The sequence below is a fragment of the Diceros bicornis genome, chromosome 39 (assembly GCF_020826845.1).
Source record: "Diceros bicornis minor isolate mBicDic1 chromosome 39, mDicBic1.mat.cur, whole genome shotgun sequence".
In the NCBI taxonomy this organism is placed as follows: domain Eukaryota; kingdom Metazoa; phylum Chordata; class Mammalia; order Perissodactyla; family Rhinocerotidae; genus Diceros; species Diceros bicornis.
Window position 1 is genome coordinate 17,201,726 of NC_080778.1, and position 18,167 is coordinate 17,219,892.

The 18,167-nt window shown below is 41.4% G+C and overlaps 1 protein-coding gene across 1 annotated transcript in view; it reads right to left on the bottom strand.

Annotated features, from left to right (window-relative positions):
* Nucleotides 1-15,097, bottom strand: part of CCDC170 (coiled-coil domain containing 170) — a 92,729-nt gene extending 77,632 nt beyond the window's left edge. The window contains 4 exon segments of the mRNA XM_058534287.1: nt 14,500-14,613; nt 14,615-14,679; nt 14,682-14,942; nt 15,043-15,097. Of these exon segments, the coding sequence (XP_058390270.1) occupies nt 14,500-14,613; nt 14,615-14,679; nt 14,682-14,942; nt 15,043-15,097 (495 nt within the window).
* Nucleotides 15,098-18,167: the final 3,070 nt, after the last annotated feature.

The following is an 18,167-nucleotide window of genomic DNA, read 5'->3' on the forward strand; positions in this document are numbered from 1 at the left end:
TAGTATCTACATCCCCCACTAGACTATGAGGTCTATAGAGGCAGGAAAACATCTGTTTTGCTCACCACTGTGTCCCCAGTGACTTGGGATGAGTAAATATCATAGAACGAATGGAGTAAATGAAATGGCACAGCCAGAATTCAAACCAAGTCTATCTGACTCCAAAGTCTATGCTCGTAGTCACCATGTTATTGTCCCATACATATCTGGTTAAATTTTGAAACAATCAAGCCAGCCCTGATAGCCCAGCGGTTAAAGTTCAGCACCCTCTGCTTTAGCGGCCTGGGTTCAATTCCTAGGCACAGAACCACACCACTTGTCTGTCAGTAGCCATGCTGTGACAGTGGCTCCCGCAGAAGCAGCAGAAGAACTTACAACTATATGCAACTACGTACTGGGGCTTTGGGGGGTGGGGAGAAGGAAGAAAAACAAAAGGAGGAAGATTGGCAACAGATGTTAGCTTAGGGCGAATCTTCCTCTAAAAAAAAAAAGGCAAAAGAAAATGTTTAAACAATCATTTCTCCCTAAATTGAATTATTTTCTGACCTTCAATATTGCTGTCTGCACATCTGGCCATCATAATAATGAGTTGCATTTCCATAAGTTAAAGTTCAAAGAATATAACTTTAATAAATTCGTTTCCAACTACAGTTTGGAAGATGCCTTCTGCTTTCTACAAGTTTATAAATGTTGTACAGGTTGGATTTAGCTAATTTAGAAGCTTATATTTTAGTTTAATATAAAGTTCTTTAAAGTTTTTTTAAAAATCTGTTCTTGTTAGCAAGATAACTTCTTAGGCTGGACGCAAAGAAAATCACAGGCAAATTAATTAACTTCATGTCCTATTTTAAGTGACTAGCAGTTTTTTAGACTTTATATTGGATATATCTCCATGGGAGGTATTGGGTATAGCTGTCAAGGCTAATAATGAATGCCGATTTGGGAACACTGTCACATATGGAATAGCTTCTGTGAGAGGAATGGGGGAAATAAGAATCTCTGTTGACAACTAGATGGGACATTTTATTCATCATTATCCTATATATATCTTTTCACATGTTAAAGATTCTAGAACTCTTTCCAAATGGGATTTTTCCACTCCATCTATTATAAAACACTTGATAAATTATTTTAAAGTGAAACTTTTTCCAAGATGTTAATATTTTAGCTCCTCTGTGGAATAGTGTGCTTCAAACTTTAACAAGTTGTTTATTCAAATTGACTTAGAATATTTCCCTTAGAACGAACTTGAAATATAGTTTATCCCATCTTCCCAAAGAGCAATTCTCTAGCACCATAAAATTCTCATAAGGAGACAATTCTTGTTGGACTTCATTTCAGTCCTCATCAGTTTCATGTCAACCTATAGAAGGAGCAAACAATTTTAAGATAAATTTGTCTATTACCTGTCTCGTAGTATGAACTCTTCTATTACTCATCAAAGCCTTCTATACAGTGTTTCTATACATCATCTCCCTAGCTTTGTGAACTTGAGTAAATCTAAACATTTTAATTTTGCTTTTTTTTTCCCGTCCCCAAAGCCCCAGTGCATGGTTGTATATCCTAGTTGTAAGTCCTAGTTCTTCTATGTGAGCCACCACCACAGCATGGCAACTGACAGACGAGTAGTGTGGTTCCGAGACAGGAAACAAACTCGGGCTGCCGAAGCGGTGAGAGCACCGAACTTTAACCACTAGGCCATCAGGGCTGGCTCTAATTTTGCTTTTAGGCAAAGGCCAACTTGTTCATTTGCCTTCATGAAGGGGAGTGTAAGCATTCTTTTTTATCCAAACAGCATGGTTTTAAAATCATGAACAAGAAATGGCCTTAAAATATGTGGTTTCTGACTATCAGAAAGAAATATTTAAAAGCCAATATGGCCAAACCCATAATCACTGTTTTTGGCAGCCATTCCCTAAAATTCTAACTGTTGATTCTAAATAAATCCATCCAGTAAGTCAACTCACTCCATTCCTTGGAGGTATATTGTGTGAGTCAACGTTGCTTGTGGGTCCCTGGGGATGTAGCTCAAGCCCATACTTAGAGGATCCACAGAAGCTTACAGGAGTTATAGTGCTCTGGATTTTCAGAACTGGGCTTTCTGAAGCAGAATTGTTTAAAATTTCAAAAGCATGGTTTTGCATATAAATAGCCAAGCCTTGAAGATTCACAGCACAGCAATTACTCCCTCAAATTGTAGAGCAGAGAACAGTCCACGCTGAAGAATCGTTTTCCCACCCAAAAGGCTCCAATACACGGAAAAAGGAGAATTCAACGGGAGACAAGACCAGTGCTGAGCTGTTGCCCACCCTCTTGGGACCTAACACCTGAGATGAGTAGTGGGAGGTGGGGAATAATAAAAACTCCAGCTAATTCCCTTGCTTCCCAGGATGTCACCCATGGAGATGGAGGCCTCTTAGAAAAGCCCTACGGGCAGCACAGCTTCTGGGAGTAGAATGAATGACAGTGACTGAGTGATGTGCCCATTGGGCCTGAGGGCAGCTCCACCTTTAGCACCCACCTCCCAAGTAAAGCAAAAAGGTAGATGATGTAGATAAGACAAAAGACTTAAAGGACTTGGGATGGAATAAGGCGCATCCAGCACAGCTGAACCTTCAGGGGCCAGGGCAAAGCCAAGGACTTCAGCAAAGACTGATGTCCAAGTCCATAAGGGAAGCCGGAGCCAAGGAGAACAGAGGATGGTGCTCGGAGCCAAGGAGAACAGAGGATGGTGCTCGGCCCGAATGCCCCTCCCCCAGAGCCAAAGTACTCAGAACCACACCCCATCCCCACCTGCAGAAACTCAGTCCACCTGGGAGAGAGGGAGTGAGGAAAACAATTGGAATAAGTTTCCTTGAATTGACAAGATGGTATTTTTCTTCTAAAAAGAGGAAATACTGTCTCCTGAACTAAGCTGAGATGTTATGATAAGTTTCCTTTTTGCCCAACTGACTTATCTCTAAACCTTAAATTCACGACATTTGAGTATCGGTACTTCAGGCAGTCGCCAAAGAGAGCTGTCCATCACCTGCTAAATACCAAAAAAAAAAAAATACCTTAAAAACCCTGATACGAGGGGCAGGCCCCCGTGGCATAGTGGTTGAGTTCACACATTCCACTTTGGTGGCCCAGGGTCTGCAGGTTCGGACCCCAGGAACGGGCCTATGCACTGCTCATCAAGCCATGCTGGGGCAGTGTCCCACATACAAAATGGAGGAACATTGGCACAGATGTTAGCTCAGCGACAATCTTCCTCAAGCAAAAAGAGGAAGCTTGGTAACAGATGTGAGCTCAGAGCCAATCTTCCTCAGCCAAAAAAAAAAAAAAAACACCTGATATGTGAGCAAGAAAGTAATAGAAACAGGTTAACTAGGTACTACTTCAGGTTCTACAAGTTAAAGTGGCAGAAAGTTTATTACTCCAGAGAAGTGACTTCTCTAAGGTAAGTATAATATACTTCAGCCTTTAAGGGATAAATGTTATGAGAAACCGTCATACGAAGAAAGGTTCTGCAATTAAAGACACAGTTCACTATGTTCCATTGTAATAACACCTTATATTTGTTTGGAAGGCCTTTGCCCTAAATGGGGAGTGCAAGCTGTGAGTTCTGAGTATGTGAGTGGTTAGGCTAACTTTAGCAAAGACTGACTATTAGTCAGCTGAGGCTCCTGTAACAGATACCACAGACCGGGTGGCTTCAACAGCAGACATTTATTTCTCATGGTTCTGGAGGCTGAGAAGTCCAAGATCAAGGTGCTCGCAGATTTGGTTCTTGGTGAGAATTCTCTTCCTAGCTTGCAGATGGCCACCTTCTCACTGTGCTCTCATACGGCAGAAAGGGCTCTAGTCTCTTCCTCTTCTTATAAGGACACTAATCACATCCTGGGGGTTCCACCCTCATGACTGCATCTAATTACCTCCCAAAGCCTCCATCTTCAAATACCATCACATTGCGGGTTAGGGATTCAACAAATGAATTTGGGAGGGATGCAAACATTCAGTCCACCACAGACTGTAAGCTGAACTGCAGAGTGGGAACAGGTAAATCTAATGTATAAGCAGTTGTGGGGACACTGGGGATTAAGGTAGCTGGTCCATGTTCATCAAATTAATCACCCTGATTTCTTCTTCCTTCCTAATCCATATCTGTAACTGCCCAGTCCAAGCATGGAACCTTCCAGGGGTCTCTGGGAAGAACAGTTCTACCTCCACTGCTGCCTTCTCCTATGGCATGTATTCACCTCATTGCCTTTGTATTTTGCAGAATGGTTAAAAAAAACAATCTGGTCTTATTCCCAGCAGTGTTAGGGAATGATTCTGTTTTCTACTTTTCCTTCTTTTTTAGAGAACCAGAGAACATAAACACATGTACTCAGTCCATTTTGTTGTTAGTGCCATCGGGTCAATTCTGACTCCTAGCGCCTCTGTGTCCAGCAAAGCGGACCCCTGCCCGGTCTTTTTCCGCCACCCTCTCAGTTTCCAGTATCGTGTCAGACAATGCTCCACTGCTATTCACAGGGTTTTCATGTGGGTGGCCAGGTCCTTCTTCCTAGTTTGTCTTAGTCTGGAAGCTCTGATGAAACTTGTCCACCATGGGCGACCCTGCTGGTATTTGAAATCCCGGGGGCATAGCTTTCAGCATCACAGCAACACACAGCCACCACAGTATGACAACGACAGATGGGTGATGTGGTTCCCTGACCAGGAAATGAACCTGGGCCAGGGCGGTGAGAGTGCTGAATCTCAACCACTAGACTATCAAGGCTGGCACTCAGTCCACTCTCTTGAGGGAAGGGCCCAGATCAGGTGTTAATACTTACTTTTCACACAGACACTGAGACCTAGAAGGGTTAGGTACCGTTCACAAGGTCTCACATTTAGCAAACGGTGGGCTTAACTTACACTACGTCTTCTAACTTTCTGTTTTCTATGTTTCTTCTATAAGCCTCATCAAATTATTTTGGAAGCTGTGATTGGTTTGTTAATATTTCTTGGAAAATTTGAGGTGGAAATGAACCTTATAACATAAAGAAACCAGACCTAGAGACATTAAGTAACATGCTCAAGATGACAAAGTCAGCTTATTTCAGAGGTCTGGTACCCAGGTCTCTTGAATCCCAGGTTAATATTCTTTTTAGGTCAAAAAATATTTGCACAATAAATAAATAAATTGATGAATAAATGACTTTCTTAATAGGTGCCTATAACAGGAAGAATTTATTCCCTTCATAGCCCTTCAGTTTCCCTGTCTGCTCACCCTCAACCGTCACATGGTAAAATTCAATATTAAATTAAAAATTCCTGGGGCTGGCCCAGTGACATGGTGGTTAAGTTCTCATGCTCCACTTCAGCAGCCCGGGGTTCGCAGGTTCCACGTGGACCTACCACCTAGGCATGGACCTACACACTGCTTGTCAAGCCATGCTATGGCAGGCGTCCCATATATAGAGTAGAAGGAGACGGGCACAACTGTTAGCTCAGGGACAATCTTCCTCAAGCAAAAAGAGGAGGATTGTCAATGGATGTTAGCTCAGGGCTAATCTTCCTCACCAAAAAAAATAAATAAATAAATAAATTCCTTCTCAGTCTCTTCCCAGAAAACGTCTTATTTATTCATAATTTCACAAACCATCTATATGCTGATGAGGCGCGAAGATATGATGATCCCCAGCTAAAACCTCTCTTTGGGGCTCAGGATCTGCATATCTAACTGCCTACTGCATATAAGTTGGGTACCACATAGGCACCTCACACCCAACATGTCTAAAACTGAACTTGTGCTGTTTTCCCCCAACCTGTTCTTTCTCCATCCCAAGGAGTGGCACCAAACATCCATCCAGTTCCTCAGGCCAGAAACCTGTGCTTTCCAATCTCTCTCTCCCTCCTCCCAGTTCTAATGCATCCATCTTGTTGATTCTCACGCCTAAATAACTATTCACTCCCAATCTCCTTATCCACCATCCAAGTCAAGATTACCACAATAGCCTCCAAATAGTCTCCCCAACATCAAACTTATTCCCTACCCTCACCCTCCACCAAGTCTCTAGGCCATTTGTGGCCAGAGTGACTTTTTTTAACTTAGAACGCAATGTATCCCAAGGTTTGAAATTCTCCAGTGGCTTTCCCCTTGCTCTTAGGACAAAATCCAAACTCCTATAAAGTCCTACAGGATTTGACCCCTGCCTGCCTCACTAACGTCATCTCCCACTACTGTTCTCACCTCACTGTCTCCAGCCACACCGGCCTTCTACAGTTGGCTGCACGCACCTCACTTCTCCCCATCCCACGGGCTGCACCCATGTTTAGTGTCATAGAGAAAGCTTATCCAACACAACCAACCCCAATCCTTAGCTTAAATTTCACTTCCTGGGAGAAGACTGCCCTGTCACCAAGTTCAGAGAACACTTTTTACTCCTTACCTGACAACCTTTCTCTGGCATTTGACACACAAAGCATAGTCTCCTTGAACGCTCCTTACTCGTCTCCCAACCACCACTCTCCTAAGCATCTCTGCTGTCTCTGACTTATCTGGCCCTCCCTTCTCAGTCCCTCCTGCAGCTCATCTTCCTACCCACTCCTTAACTTGGTATTCTCCAGGGTTCTGTACTCAACCCTCTTTCCTCCATCACTTGAGACACCCTCACTGGCTTACTTCATGCCCTGCTGAGATTTCAACCACTTCCAGTATCTGATGACGCCCAAATCTGCGTCTTTAGCTAGAGATTCACATTTCCAACTGTCTACTGAACCCTCACCTGTATGTCCTGCTGGTGTTTCAAAGTCAGCATCATCTCCCCACCACTACCACCATTGCCCCCAGTAACTTCAGCAAAACCTACCCTCCCCCATCCCTTCCCCTGGTCTCCTAAAGCACCCAATGTAACTGTTTGCTTGTCTTCCCTCTAGAGCCTTATCTGAGACCATATCTTTACTCCAGCCATGCCTGCTCCTTCCTTTTTTTAACTTTTATTTATTATCTTTTATTATTTACTTAGCTACACTGTAAGCTCAACAGTTAGAAACAGTACCTTCTACTTTGTAACCCATTTGTTGCCAGACACTTAAATTTTTTTTTCAATCTTACGGAAAAGTTGCAAGAATAATCCAATGAACTCAAGTACATGCTTCACTTAGATTCACCAATTGTGAGAACATTTTGCCACATTTGATCTATTCCTTTCTCTGTATGTATGTGACAATGATGATTGCTGAATCATTTGTGAGTAATTTGCAGACATCATTGCCCTGAATCCCTAAATCCTTCAGCATGTATCTCCTGAGAACAAGGACAAGGAAATTCCTTTGCACACAAGCATCAAATTCAAGAAATTTAACAACAATAACATGTTATTCACCAATTATCTCATAATGTTCCTTAGAGCAACTATAAATGAGTTGCATGTAATTGTCAGATATCTGTATTCTCTTTAATCCGGAACAAGTTCTCAGCCTTTCTTTGCCTTTCATAACGTAATAATAAGATAAACTGACATAAGGGATACACTGAGAAGAACACATATCTCACACAGAATTGCCAAAAGTGCCCAAAATGCCAAAAATGATTAACCTGAATCTATGATGAGGAAACGTTAGACATACCCAAGTTGAGGGACACTCTAAAATTGTTCTCTTTTTAAACACACTGCCCTCATTTCCATCTGAGGGCGTGTAGTTGCCTTGTTATTTCTGAGAAACTCCCTCGGAACATCGTTCACCACTCAGCAGAGATGTCATGTCTTTGGAGAGTCCTCCCTGCCCACCCTACCCAGGACAGACACCACCCTTCACCCCAGTCAATCTCTATCCTGTTATCCTGATTCCCTGTTTTTCAAAGCATTCACCGTTCTCTGAAATTTCCTTGTTGATCTATTCACTTTCGTTATCTATTTCCCCCGCTAAATTACAACTTTTGTGAGAGCAGGACCTTTTCAAAGACAGTGCCTGCTTGAGAACAGACAGTCTTTTTATAGTTGCTGGAGGAAAGAATTTCCATATCTTCAGGGCCTAACAGAGTGCCAAAGACTCAATGGATGTTCGCCAAATGGGTGACTAATTCAACATATGATTCACTAAGCAGAATATTTCTGGTTTAGATTTCCTCCTAAGTTCTCATTTTTGCTTACTCCAGACGTTCACAAGATTTCAACATCAAGACTTCCTTTTCGATATTCTCCACGACTACCCATTTCTTTTACCCTGAAGTAGAAGAGACTTGGGAAATGTGATAATTATAGTCAGGTCTTAAAATTATTCCCCTTTGCACTGACGTTGAGGTTAGCCTATGATGACCTGAATATGCTGAAAAATGCATTCTGTACAAAGCTAATAGGGAAGATTCGAGATAGAAATCATAAGATAAATTCAGTCAATGAACAGGAAGTCATTTCAGTTACTCAGAAGTATAATTCATGTATTTATTTTCATTAGCAATATTTATAATATTTTATTCAAGCACTATCTAAACATGTAGCTACAGAAGCCAGAATCAATAGTCATGTTGGTATCAGTAAGAGAAAGAGTGTGGTGTTACTGGTCCACTTCAGCAATGACTTTGAACGTCTCTGCCTTAGATCAAAGCCACCAACCCACCAATTTCAAAGGGAAAAAAATTGGAAGCGAAACAAAGAAAAAAAGAAATCTTCGGTAAAGAACACAGCATAAATAATTCCTGGTCCAGCAAATGTTACTCCCTTTTTCAATTAAATTGTTTTTTAAGTTGTCCTTGAACACAGAAAAAGTAAGTCTTTATAATTAGTCCACTTAATTCAACTACAAACCAAGCAACACTCACTATTGTTTCAAATATGCTACACATTATATTTGGTAACGTTAAGTAAATACACACACAATCTTTTTAAAACGTGCAAAGAAAAACTGGCTCTCTGTTTGATGTCCAAAAAGTTCTTCTCTCCCACCTTTGAATGCTTTCTCTCATGCTAAGACTAATTAGATAACAAGAGAAACTGAGTGTTGTAGTTAAAATAATCGAAACTGGATAGACGGATGAATTAACTGGTTATCATTTATTTTTTAAACTTTTATTCTGAAATACTTTTAGACTTAAAGAAAAGTTGCAAAATTAGAACAGAGAGTTTCTGAATACCCTTTACCCAGCTTCCCCTCATGTTGATAACTTGCATAACCGAGGCACATTTATTAAAACCAGGAAATTAATGTTGGTACAATACTATTAACTAAGCTACAGACTTTATTCAAATCTCACCAGTTTTTCCACTAATATCCTTTTTCTGGTCCAGGAGCCCATCCAGGCTCCCACGCTGCATCTAGCTGTCATGTCTCAGTCTCCTCCAATCACAACCCTGACACTTTTAAAGAGTACTGGTCAGTTACTTTGTAGAAAATCCTTCAAGGTGGGTTTGTCTAATGTTTTCTCATGATCAGATTGTCATCATTTCTTTCTGATAGCATAAAGGTCTTTTTTATTTAAAACCAGGGGAAAACATCTAATTACTTATCTAGTTCAAGCCCTACCAACAGAGTACACTTTCTAGGATTTTGTCCAATTGATTGTTTCATAGTCTAAATGCATTTATTCCCACGCACAAGGAGGAAATTTCACCTTAACTTTTACAGTCATATTCCAAATATTTTACATACTTTTCTTCTTCTTCACAATGACTTAACCAAGTTAGTATTTTTAGCTTTTTTAATAGCTCCTTTACCAAATTTTTGTCTGGTTGATTTCTCAGATACTAACAGAAACATGTTAATAAAGTTCTACTCTGGTTTGGATTTGTCTATATCTCCCTATAGATTTTTTTTTTTTTTTTGGTGAGGAAGATCAGCCCTGACCTAACATCCAATGCCAATCCTCCTCTTTTTTTGCTGAGGAAAATCAGCCCTGAGCTAACATCCGTGCCCATCTTCCTTTACTTTATATGGGACACCACCACAGAATGGCCTGACAAGCGGTGCATCTGTGCACGCTGGGATCCAAACCTGTGAACCCTGGGCCCCTGAAGTAGAGTGCACACACTTACCGCTTGTGCCACCAGGCCAGCCTCTCCTTATAGATTTTTGCTTCTGTCAATTTTGTTTTGTGTATTTGGATGGCATGTTACTGCATACACAATTAGAATTGTTACAACTTCCTGATGAATGAAAAATTTTATTATGTGACAATGATATAATCTGTATCATTATAGTGACTCTTTTTACCTCTAGTAATGTTTTTTTGCCTTAAAAGTATTTTATATATTATTATATCTAATCAACTTTCTTTTGCTTATTATTTGCCTGGTAAATCTTTTTAAATACTTTGCTGTCAACTTTTCCATATACTTTTTGTTTATACGTATCTTTCACAAACAGCATATGCCTGGGTTTAAAAAAAATTCAGACAATATTGCTAGTTAACTGAGCATTTAGTCAATTTATCTTTATTCTAATTACTGATATATTTGTATTTCTTTCCATCATCATTTTTTCTTTTTCTCTGCTTTTTCTCTCCTTTCTTGCCTTTTTGGGGGAGATTTAGTTTTTTTCTTTATACCTAGAATAGGGAGCCTTCTGACTTAAATTCATATGAAGACGTGATTAAAGTCAGATCTTTTCTTAAACTTGAGTTCGATTAAAAGGAGGAGGGGGAAAAAAAGAACAGAGCAAACCAGACGAGGGAGGAAATGGTTCTTTAAAAAGTAGAAATGGATACCATCTCACACCAATTAGGATGGCTACTATAAAAAAAGAAAGTAACAGAAAATACAAGTGTGAACAGGGATGTGGAGAAATGGGAACTTTTGTACATTGCTGATGGGAAAGTAAAATGGTGCAGCCACTATGGAAAACAATATGGCAGTTCCTCAAAAAATTAAAAATCGAATTACCATGTCATGCACCAATTCCAATCCCAGGCATATACCCATAAGAATTGAAAGCAAGGTCTTGAAGAGATTTCTACCCTCATGATCACAATAGCCTTACTCACAACAGCCAAAAGGTAGAAACAACCCAAGTATCCATAGACAGATGAATGGATAAACAAAACACGGTATACACATACAGTACAGTGGAATATTACTCAGCCTTAAAAGGGGAAGAAATTCTGACATATGCTACAACATGGATGAACCTTGAGGACATTATGCTAAGTGAAATAAGCCAGACACAAAAGGACAAATACTGTATGATTCCACTTACATGCAGCACCTCGAGTAGTCAAATTCAGAGACAGAGAGTAGAACGGTGGTTGCCAGGAGGCTGGGGAGAGGGGGAATGGGGAGTTGTTGTTGAATAAGTACAGAGTTTCATTTTGCAAGATAAAAAGAGTTCCAGACATGGACGGTGGTGACGGTAGCACAAAATGTGAATGTACTTAATGCCACTGAACTAGATAAGAGTCATACTTAAATATGACTAAAATGGTAAATTTCATGTTATGTGTATTTTTCCAGAATTTTTTAAAAAGTGGAAATAGTGGGGAAATAAAGAGAAAACCAACTTTACTTCTTTCATAATTATACATGACCAGCGCTAAGTCCTCTGCTTTGAGGAACCATAGCTGTTGAGAGACTGTGTTGCTATTTACACTTGCTTCTCGTAACAACCTGTCAGACAATTATCCACTTAACCCTTGTTTTACAGAGAGGAAAGAAACTTGCTCAGCTTCCCAACAACAGTATATCTTGGAGCCATACCTTCGGTTCAGGTCTTCTGGTATGTGAAAACACTGACATAGCAAAGTAGTTGGCAAAACACCATGTGTTTACCGCCTCCGACAACAAATCCGAGCACGTTTCGCCAAATGACTGCTATAGCTTTTCACTGACTGATGATATGACTTTATAATTTGGCAACATTTTTCAGTTTCCATACCTTATTTCAAAAGCATGGCAAAATTACACTATTCTGCTCAAAACTATATCTGTAAATATCCCCAAAGCGTGTCTCTGTCCTCCAGCCTTGAGCTGTTACGTTTCAATTCACGCAATATCGCTCTCAGTATCCGTCACATTTTCTAGCCTGTGTAACGCTCTGCTGATGATTTGATTAGAGGCAAACCCAACTTGAGAAAACGCAGCATTAAATTTGGTTCATGGGTCATACTGATAAAACAGTCATCTGTTCGTGTCTGTTTCTCTTGATTGTGAACACTTGGTTCTTTACTGAGAGCAAGAACTGCGTCAAATTCATTTTTGTGTCCTCATCCCTCACACAGATCCCAACAACGATTGTTAAGGTGGTGGCTGAGGCATTGATGGAGGTGTCAATGATGCGGTAGTTGCGGGTGGTAGTGGTATTGATCCAAGACAAATCCAAAAGTTATAAAGAATAATAATAGGCAATATTAGTAAGCACTTATTCTGTTACTCTATTGGCTGCTTTACATATCTTAACTGTGAAATCCCAAAAGTACACTACATGATAAGTATTCTAATCTCATGTTTCAGATGAAGAAACTGAAGATCTGAGACATTAAGTAATTTTTTTGCCCAAGGTACCATAGATAATGAGGGGTATAATCAGGATTGCTTGAACCCAAAGCTAATACCTCAGTCCCTGCAGGATTCTACTTCTCCATACGGTTGCATACTATCCCTGCTTTGTATTTTAATCTATTTTTCAGTGCATCGTGGTGGGGTAGGAAATGTACTAAACTTTCAGAAGAAACACATTGAAGTTCTCGCTCCATCATTTGCTAATTGAGCAAGCCATTTTGTCGTCTATATAATGGGAAATTCCTGTCCTGCCTACCTGAGCTGTAAGATGATCCCAGATGAAGTATTTTGTAAACTGAAAAATTAATTGTAATAAATGCTGGCCTTTCTGTATCTACTTTTATTCTCAATAAAATTTAGGTCTTTCAGGTCAACTAAAATCTTAGGCTTGGTGGAAATTTTCCTTTATGTAGGTAGTAAAATTTATCTTAAAAATCTCAGTATGAATCAATGAAATTACTCAATGTGATCACTTATTTATTGCTAAAAAGCATTTATTTTTCCACCTCTACAGTGGAAAACTCTGGCAGATTCCACCAACTAGGAACATTACCAATAATGGGACAAAATGACACCATGTACCTGCTGGTGTGATCCACTGAGACACATCACTTATATAGTATTCCTACCAAAATCTAATCATGAAAACAATCAGATAAACCTATTCTACAAAACAAATAACCGGTATTCAGTAAACATGTCAGTATCATTGAAGACAAAAAAAGTCTGAGGAAATGTTTCATGTTTAAAGACGCTAAAGACACATAACTAAATACAATGTGTGACCCCAAAATAAAAAAAATTTTTTTGCAGTAAATTGGGATAACTGGCAAAATTTTAGTAAATTGTGTACATTAGATAATATCATTGCAACAATATTAAATACCCTGAATTTGATCACTACGTTTTGGTTAGAGAATGCCGTTGCTCTTAGAAGATATACACTAGAGTATTTAGTGATGAAGGACCACGATGTCTGTAATTTACTTTCAATTGGTTCTCCAAAAATATATAAATAATATAAAAATGCTACATACTTATGTACAGACTAACATTCTTAATTCATAGTGGACACCATATTGGGATAAAATGTGAAAATGTCAAATGAAAGAAAAATTCATTTTATTTGTGCAAGACAGTACTAATTTTCCACAAATATGCCAGGAATCAGAGAAATCTAAATATAGGTCATATGTAGGGTGACAATCAAAGCTGCTGAATGTTGGAATTCCTATGGCATATTGGAGAATCCACTCAATGTTTTGAATCTAAGAGTGTCCCCCGGGGATATATAGGTATATAGATATAGCCAGTATGGCTAGGCTGAGGACACAATTCTCCCGTCTCTGGTAACTACCCCTGACACTCTCTATGCTTGGTAGGACCCTGATGCCAAGTCCAAAAGGGGATACTTAACCCACGCTGAGCCAGCCAGAACTTTCCGTGTGTGTGTGTGTGTGTGTGTGTGTGTGTGTGTGTGTGCGCGCTATAGCATATCTGATGCCTGAAAGTCCCCAGTGCCTGAGTACCTCCTGGGAGTAAACGAGTAAATGGATCCAGCGACAACTGAATTAGCAATGTTTCCGGGGTGATTAGCAACGGAAGGGCCAGCGACTTGACTCAGGACTGGCGTTAATCCTACCAAGTCAGATTTTGAAGAAACTGCTCCGAATCACATTTTAGTAGCTCAGCAGTCGAAGTTAAACGAAGGAATTAATTGCTCTTGGGGGAGGAGTGGGGGTCGGGAGGGTCTACAGGAGCCAGACACGCTGTGTTGAGAATTTAAGCCTTTTAAAGGGTCAGAGAAGCAAATTGGCACAACCTAAAGTTCAGACGCGCTTCACAAATTCACGACCTGCCCATAACTTCCTAAAATTAAGCGGCCGCTGAGAACTCCAGTCCGCTCCCAAGGCGGGGACGTAGCCAGGCTCATCTACCCGCGCATCCAAGAGGAAAGGTCTGCAAACCAGAAGCGCCTTCGCGCATCCCGGGCGCCCAGCCCTGGGGGTTAGGGGAGGCGGCCGGCGGGCCGGGACCGTACCTCGCGCGCGGGCGACGAGGCACCGAAGGCGGCGTCGCGGGTCCGGTCCAGGCGCCTGGCGCCCGAGGGGCCGCCGCGGCTCATGCCGGAGCCCCGGGCGCGCTGGGACCCGCGGGCGGCGGGCGGCGAGGCTGCGGCGGGGGAGCCGGCGGGGCGCGGGCCGTCTCCCCGGGCGACCGCTGGCCGCGGCGGGAGGCGGCGGCCCGGCCGGGCTGCGCACCCGCGGGGGGGCCCGGCCGCCTTCGGCCTCGGCGACGGCCCCGGGGACGCGGGCGGACCCCGATCGTCCCGAGGCTGTGGGATGCGCCGGCGGCCGCGTCTGGCCAGGCCACCGCTTGGCTGAGCGGCGGACACTTGCCAAAGCGACTGGGGGACAGCGCGCTTGCGGGTGGTCCTCACCGTGGGACTCCACCGCGAGCGCCGGTCCAGGTCGTGTCCTTCAGCTGGGGACAAGTGACAGCGAGCGGTCAATGTTAACGGCGCTGGCGCGCGTGCGGTGCAGGAGCGCGCTGACACAAAGATGAACGAGCATTTATTTAGCACCTCCTGTGTGCAAACGCTTCTGCTTCTGCCGTCTCCAGGGCCGATTCGTGGGCATGGGCCTGTGCAAGCGCTCAGAAGATTTGGTTTAGTAATCTGCTGTTCGAGTCTTGAAACTCTTAATAATTTTTGAATAAAATGACTTATATTTTTATTTTGTACTGGGCTGGGCAAATTTTGTAGCCTGTCTTGGTGAGCCTTCTTTCATTTAACCTTCTCAACAACCCTGCAGGGAAATATAAGTAATAATAATACTGGTGTTAGTAACAGCCATAGCTTCTACTTACAAAACACTCACATGTGTTCCTTTACAAGAGATGTTCTTAGTGCTTTCCGTGTATGATCCCGTTAAATAAAACAAGATTATGAAGTGGGTATTAGAATAATCCTTTCTATAAGATGAGGAAACAATCACAGGGAAATGAGATAAATTGTCCTAAAGCACAGAGAAAGTGAGTAACCTGCCCAAGGTCTTACTATTTGTAGCAGAACCTAAAAATGGAACTTACATTCACCTGACCTTAAGCCCCTTGCTAGATGTGTATGCTGTTCTAAAATTAAACAAAATCAGACATATGGCAATTTTTCTTAGATTCCATCCAATCATTCTACGTGCATCCTTATTGTCTTTGAGGATTTCTTGGCCTTGACAATGGCTTTTGATTTTATGGAAATATTGCTACATATCCAATCCAATCACCTGAACGCTTTCACTTGAAGCAACATAAAAAATAATAATAATAGTAATAGTCCTTAATGGAAACAAAGGCTTTCAGAAATCTCCTATTAATAGTATAGTTTGTAGTAAACATGTTTTCAAGCTGCAGTTTTTCCTTGCAGTAGAATCACTACACACTTGTTAAATTTTCAACGAAACAGCACTGCCCAAGGAAACACAAAAGTGGATGAAACCTCAAGGCACCTGGAAGGGAACCAATCTGAGAAAGTCCTTCCCCTATTAACTCTACAGCCAATTGCTTCAGAATTCGGTTTTATAAAGTCTAATTCTGATCACTCTGGTCGCACTTGAAACTCTTCTTCATGACAACAGAAGATAGGAATTAGTACGGTCTTGAAAAATCAGTGTTGGTGAAGGGGGTGTTAATTAACTAGACGGGAGGAATCCTTCTACAATGTATACATCCATCAAATCATCACTATGTACACTTTAAATACCTTCCAATTTCATTTGTCAATTATACCTCAATAAAGCTGAAAAAACAAATACACACAATAAAAAAAAAATTTTAAGCAGTGTTAAACGGATTTCTCTCTATGTGAAAGCAATGTGCTTTTGTGCTAAGTGGGAGCAGAAAAAGTGCTTGGCCTGGCCCCTGCCCAGTTGCCTTCGAACTTTCTGGAATGTCAAGACACTAGCTAAGTGACTTCAAAGCTGCATCTGACGATGTGTCCTTTGAGAGTTAAGAGGGAGAACTCTGAGTCTGGATGTCGGTCTGAGCTGGACCCTGGAAGGGGCTACAGCGGGACCAGCTGACACTATGGTGGCAGAACCCGCAGGCTGGCAGTGGGGGAACTCTGGATATAATGACAGTTTAAGCACAGGAGGGAAATACAGATGCACAAAGCATGTTCCAGCCCAGATTTCTCACGAAACTGCACGTGTGGGCAATATATCAGGATCTGTAATAGCTCAGTACAGACTTCTGTTTTTCTTTACGATGACGGTAGAGATAGGAAGCTTCCAGCTGTGTGACCTAGTCCACCTCATATAACTGCTTCTTTACAGAAGAGAGATGTTGCTAATTAGATGCCAGGCTGCCTTTGGACCACGGTGTATAGGAATTCTTCCGCTGGCCACGTTTTTGAACACCAACATTGAGAAGGCTGCACCCAAAAGAAGATAACAGGGCAACAGTAGGTGGGAAACGCTGGAGGAGATAGAGGGGAGGTGAGGAGGCTGCGGGAGCGCTGTCACAGGCCAGGTGAGAGCTGGGACTAGCGGGAATGGGGGTGGTGATGGTGAGGGGGGAAGATTCGGAGGAGGAATCAGCCAGAGTCTAGAATCGTAGCGAGGCCCGAAAGGCAGCAAGGAGATAAAGCAGAAGAGGGAGGCAGAGAAAGAGTTCAGTTTGGGACAAATTTAGTCTGAGATGCTGATAGGGGAAGGCAAACAAATATTTTTCTACTGGGAACAGGAAGTCCTGGACACATCCAACGTAAACCAGAATTTCCAGCTCCTTCTGCTGTAACATTAAATTTTGTCCTGGTATATATTGATAAACCTGGCATGCTGAGGTATGTGTTAAATAAACATGATATCTGAGACAAGATAAAAATGCCTCATAAGTCGCTATGGGAGGAGATGAAGAACTCTCTCCCTTCTGGCGTTTGGATTTTATTCTGGAACTTTCTTGTGGGGTCATACATTCATGACTCTGGTTTCCTCCTTGTGTTTGCTTATTTGTTTGTTTTGCAAATGTACATGTTTCTCATAGGAAAATTTGTAATTCAATGACCACTTTGGGGACTTTTGACTTATATTTAAAAACTTGTCCCTGAAACCACTCCTGTGACCTTCTAGTTGTCTAAAGATTGTTTTAAAAGAGTATGCTTGATTGGAATATCGTCCTAAATAACTGAATGAAATGTTGCCAAAGGCTGAAAACAACTTTAGTCATCTAACGGAAGATTCCTTGGTGAAAGAGAGACTACTGGAAACTACTGCTACCATAAGTGACAGCATTTAAAGGTCTTTAAAGCCATTCTCAGCCCTTTCTTAGACTTGTTTCAGTTGGTTTGCTGGTCTCTATTTGATCTGTCTAATAAATGAATCCTTCATTTGCAATGATTTTGGTTCTATCAATTCATCCTAAAGCAAATCCCTTGTCCCTTATTCTATTATGACAATTCAGCTAGTTGTAAAACAATTGATCAATATCACTTCCAAAAATCTTCATGAATTTCTGTGTCATTTATTTTTAAAGTCCGTTTTCTTTCTTTTCCCCATACATATGACTATTTCCAATATATTTCATACCTAAAGTAAATGTGCTCCATTTTATAACTTCACTATAGGCTAAGCTTGAAGAACCACTGAGAGCTCACTTGATGGAAAATACCAATGCAAAAAACCTTCAGTTTCACCATTCAAGTAAATTACAGATTGT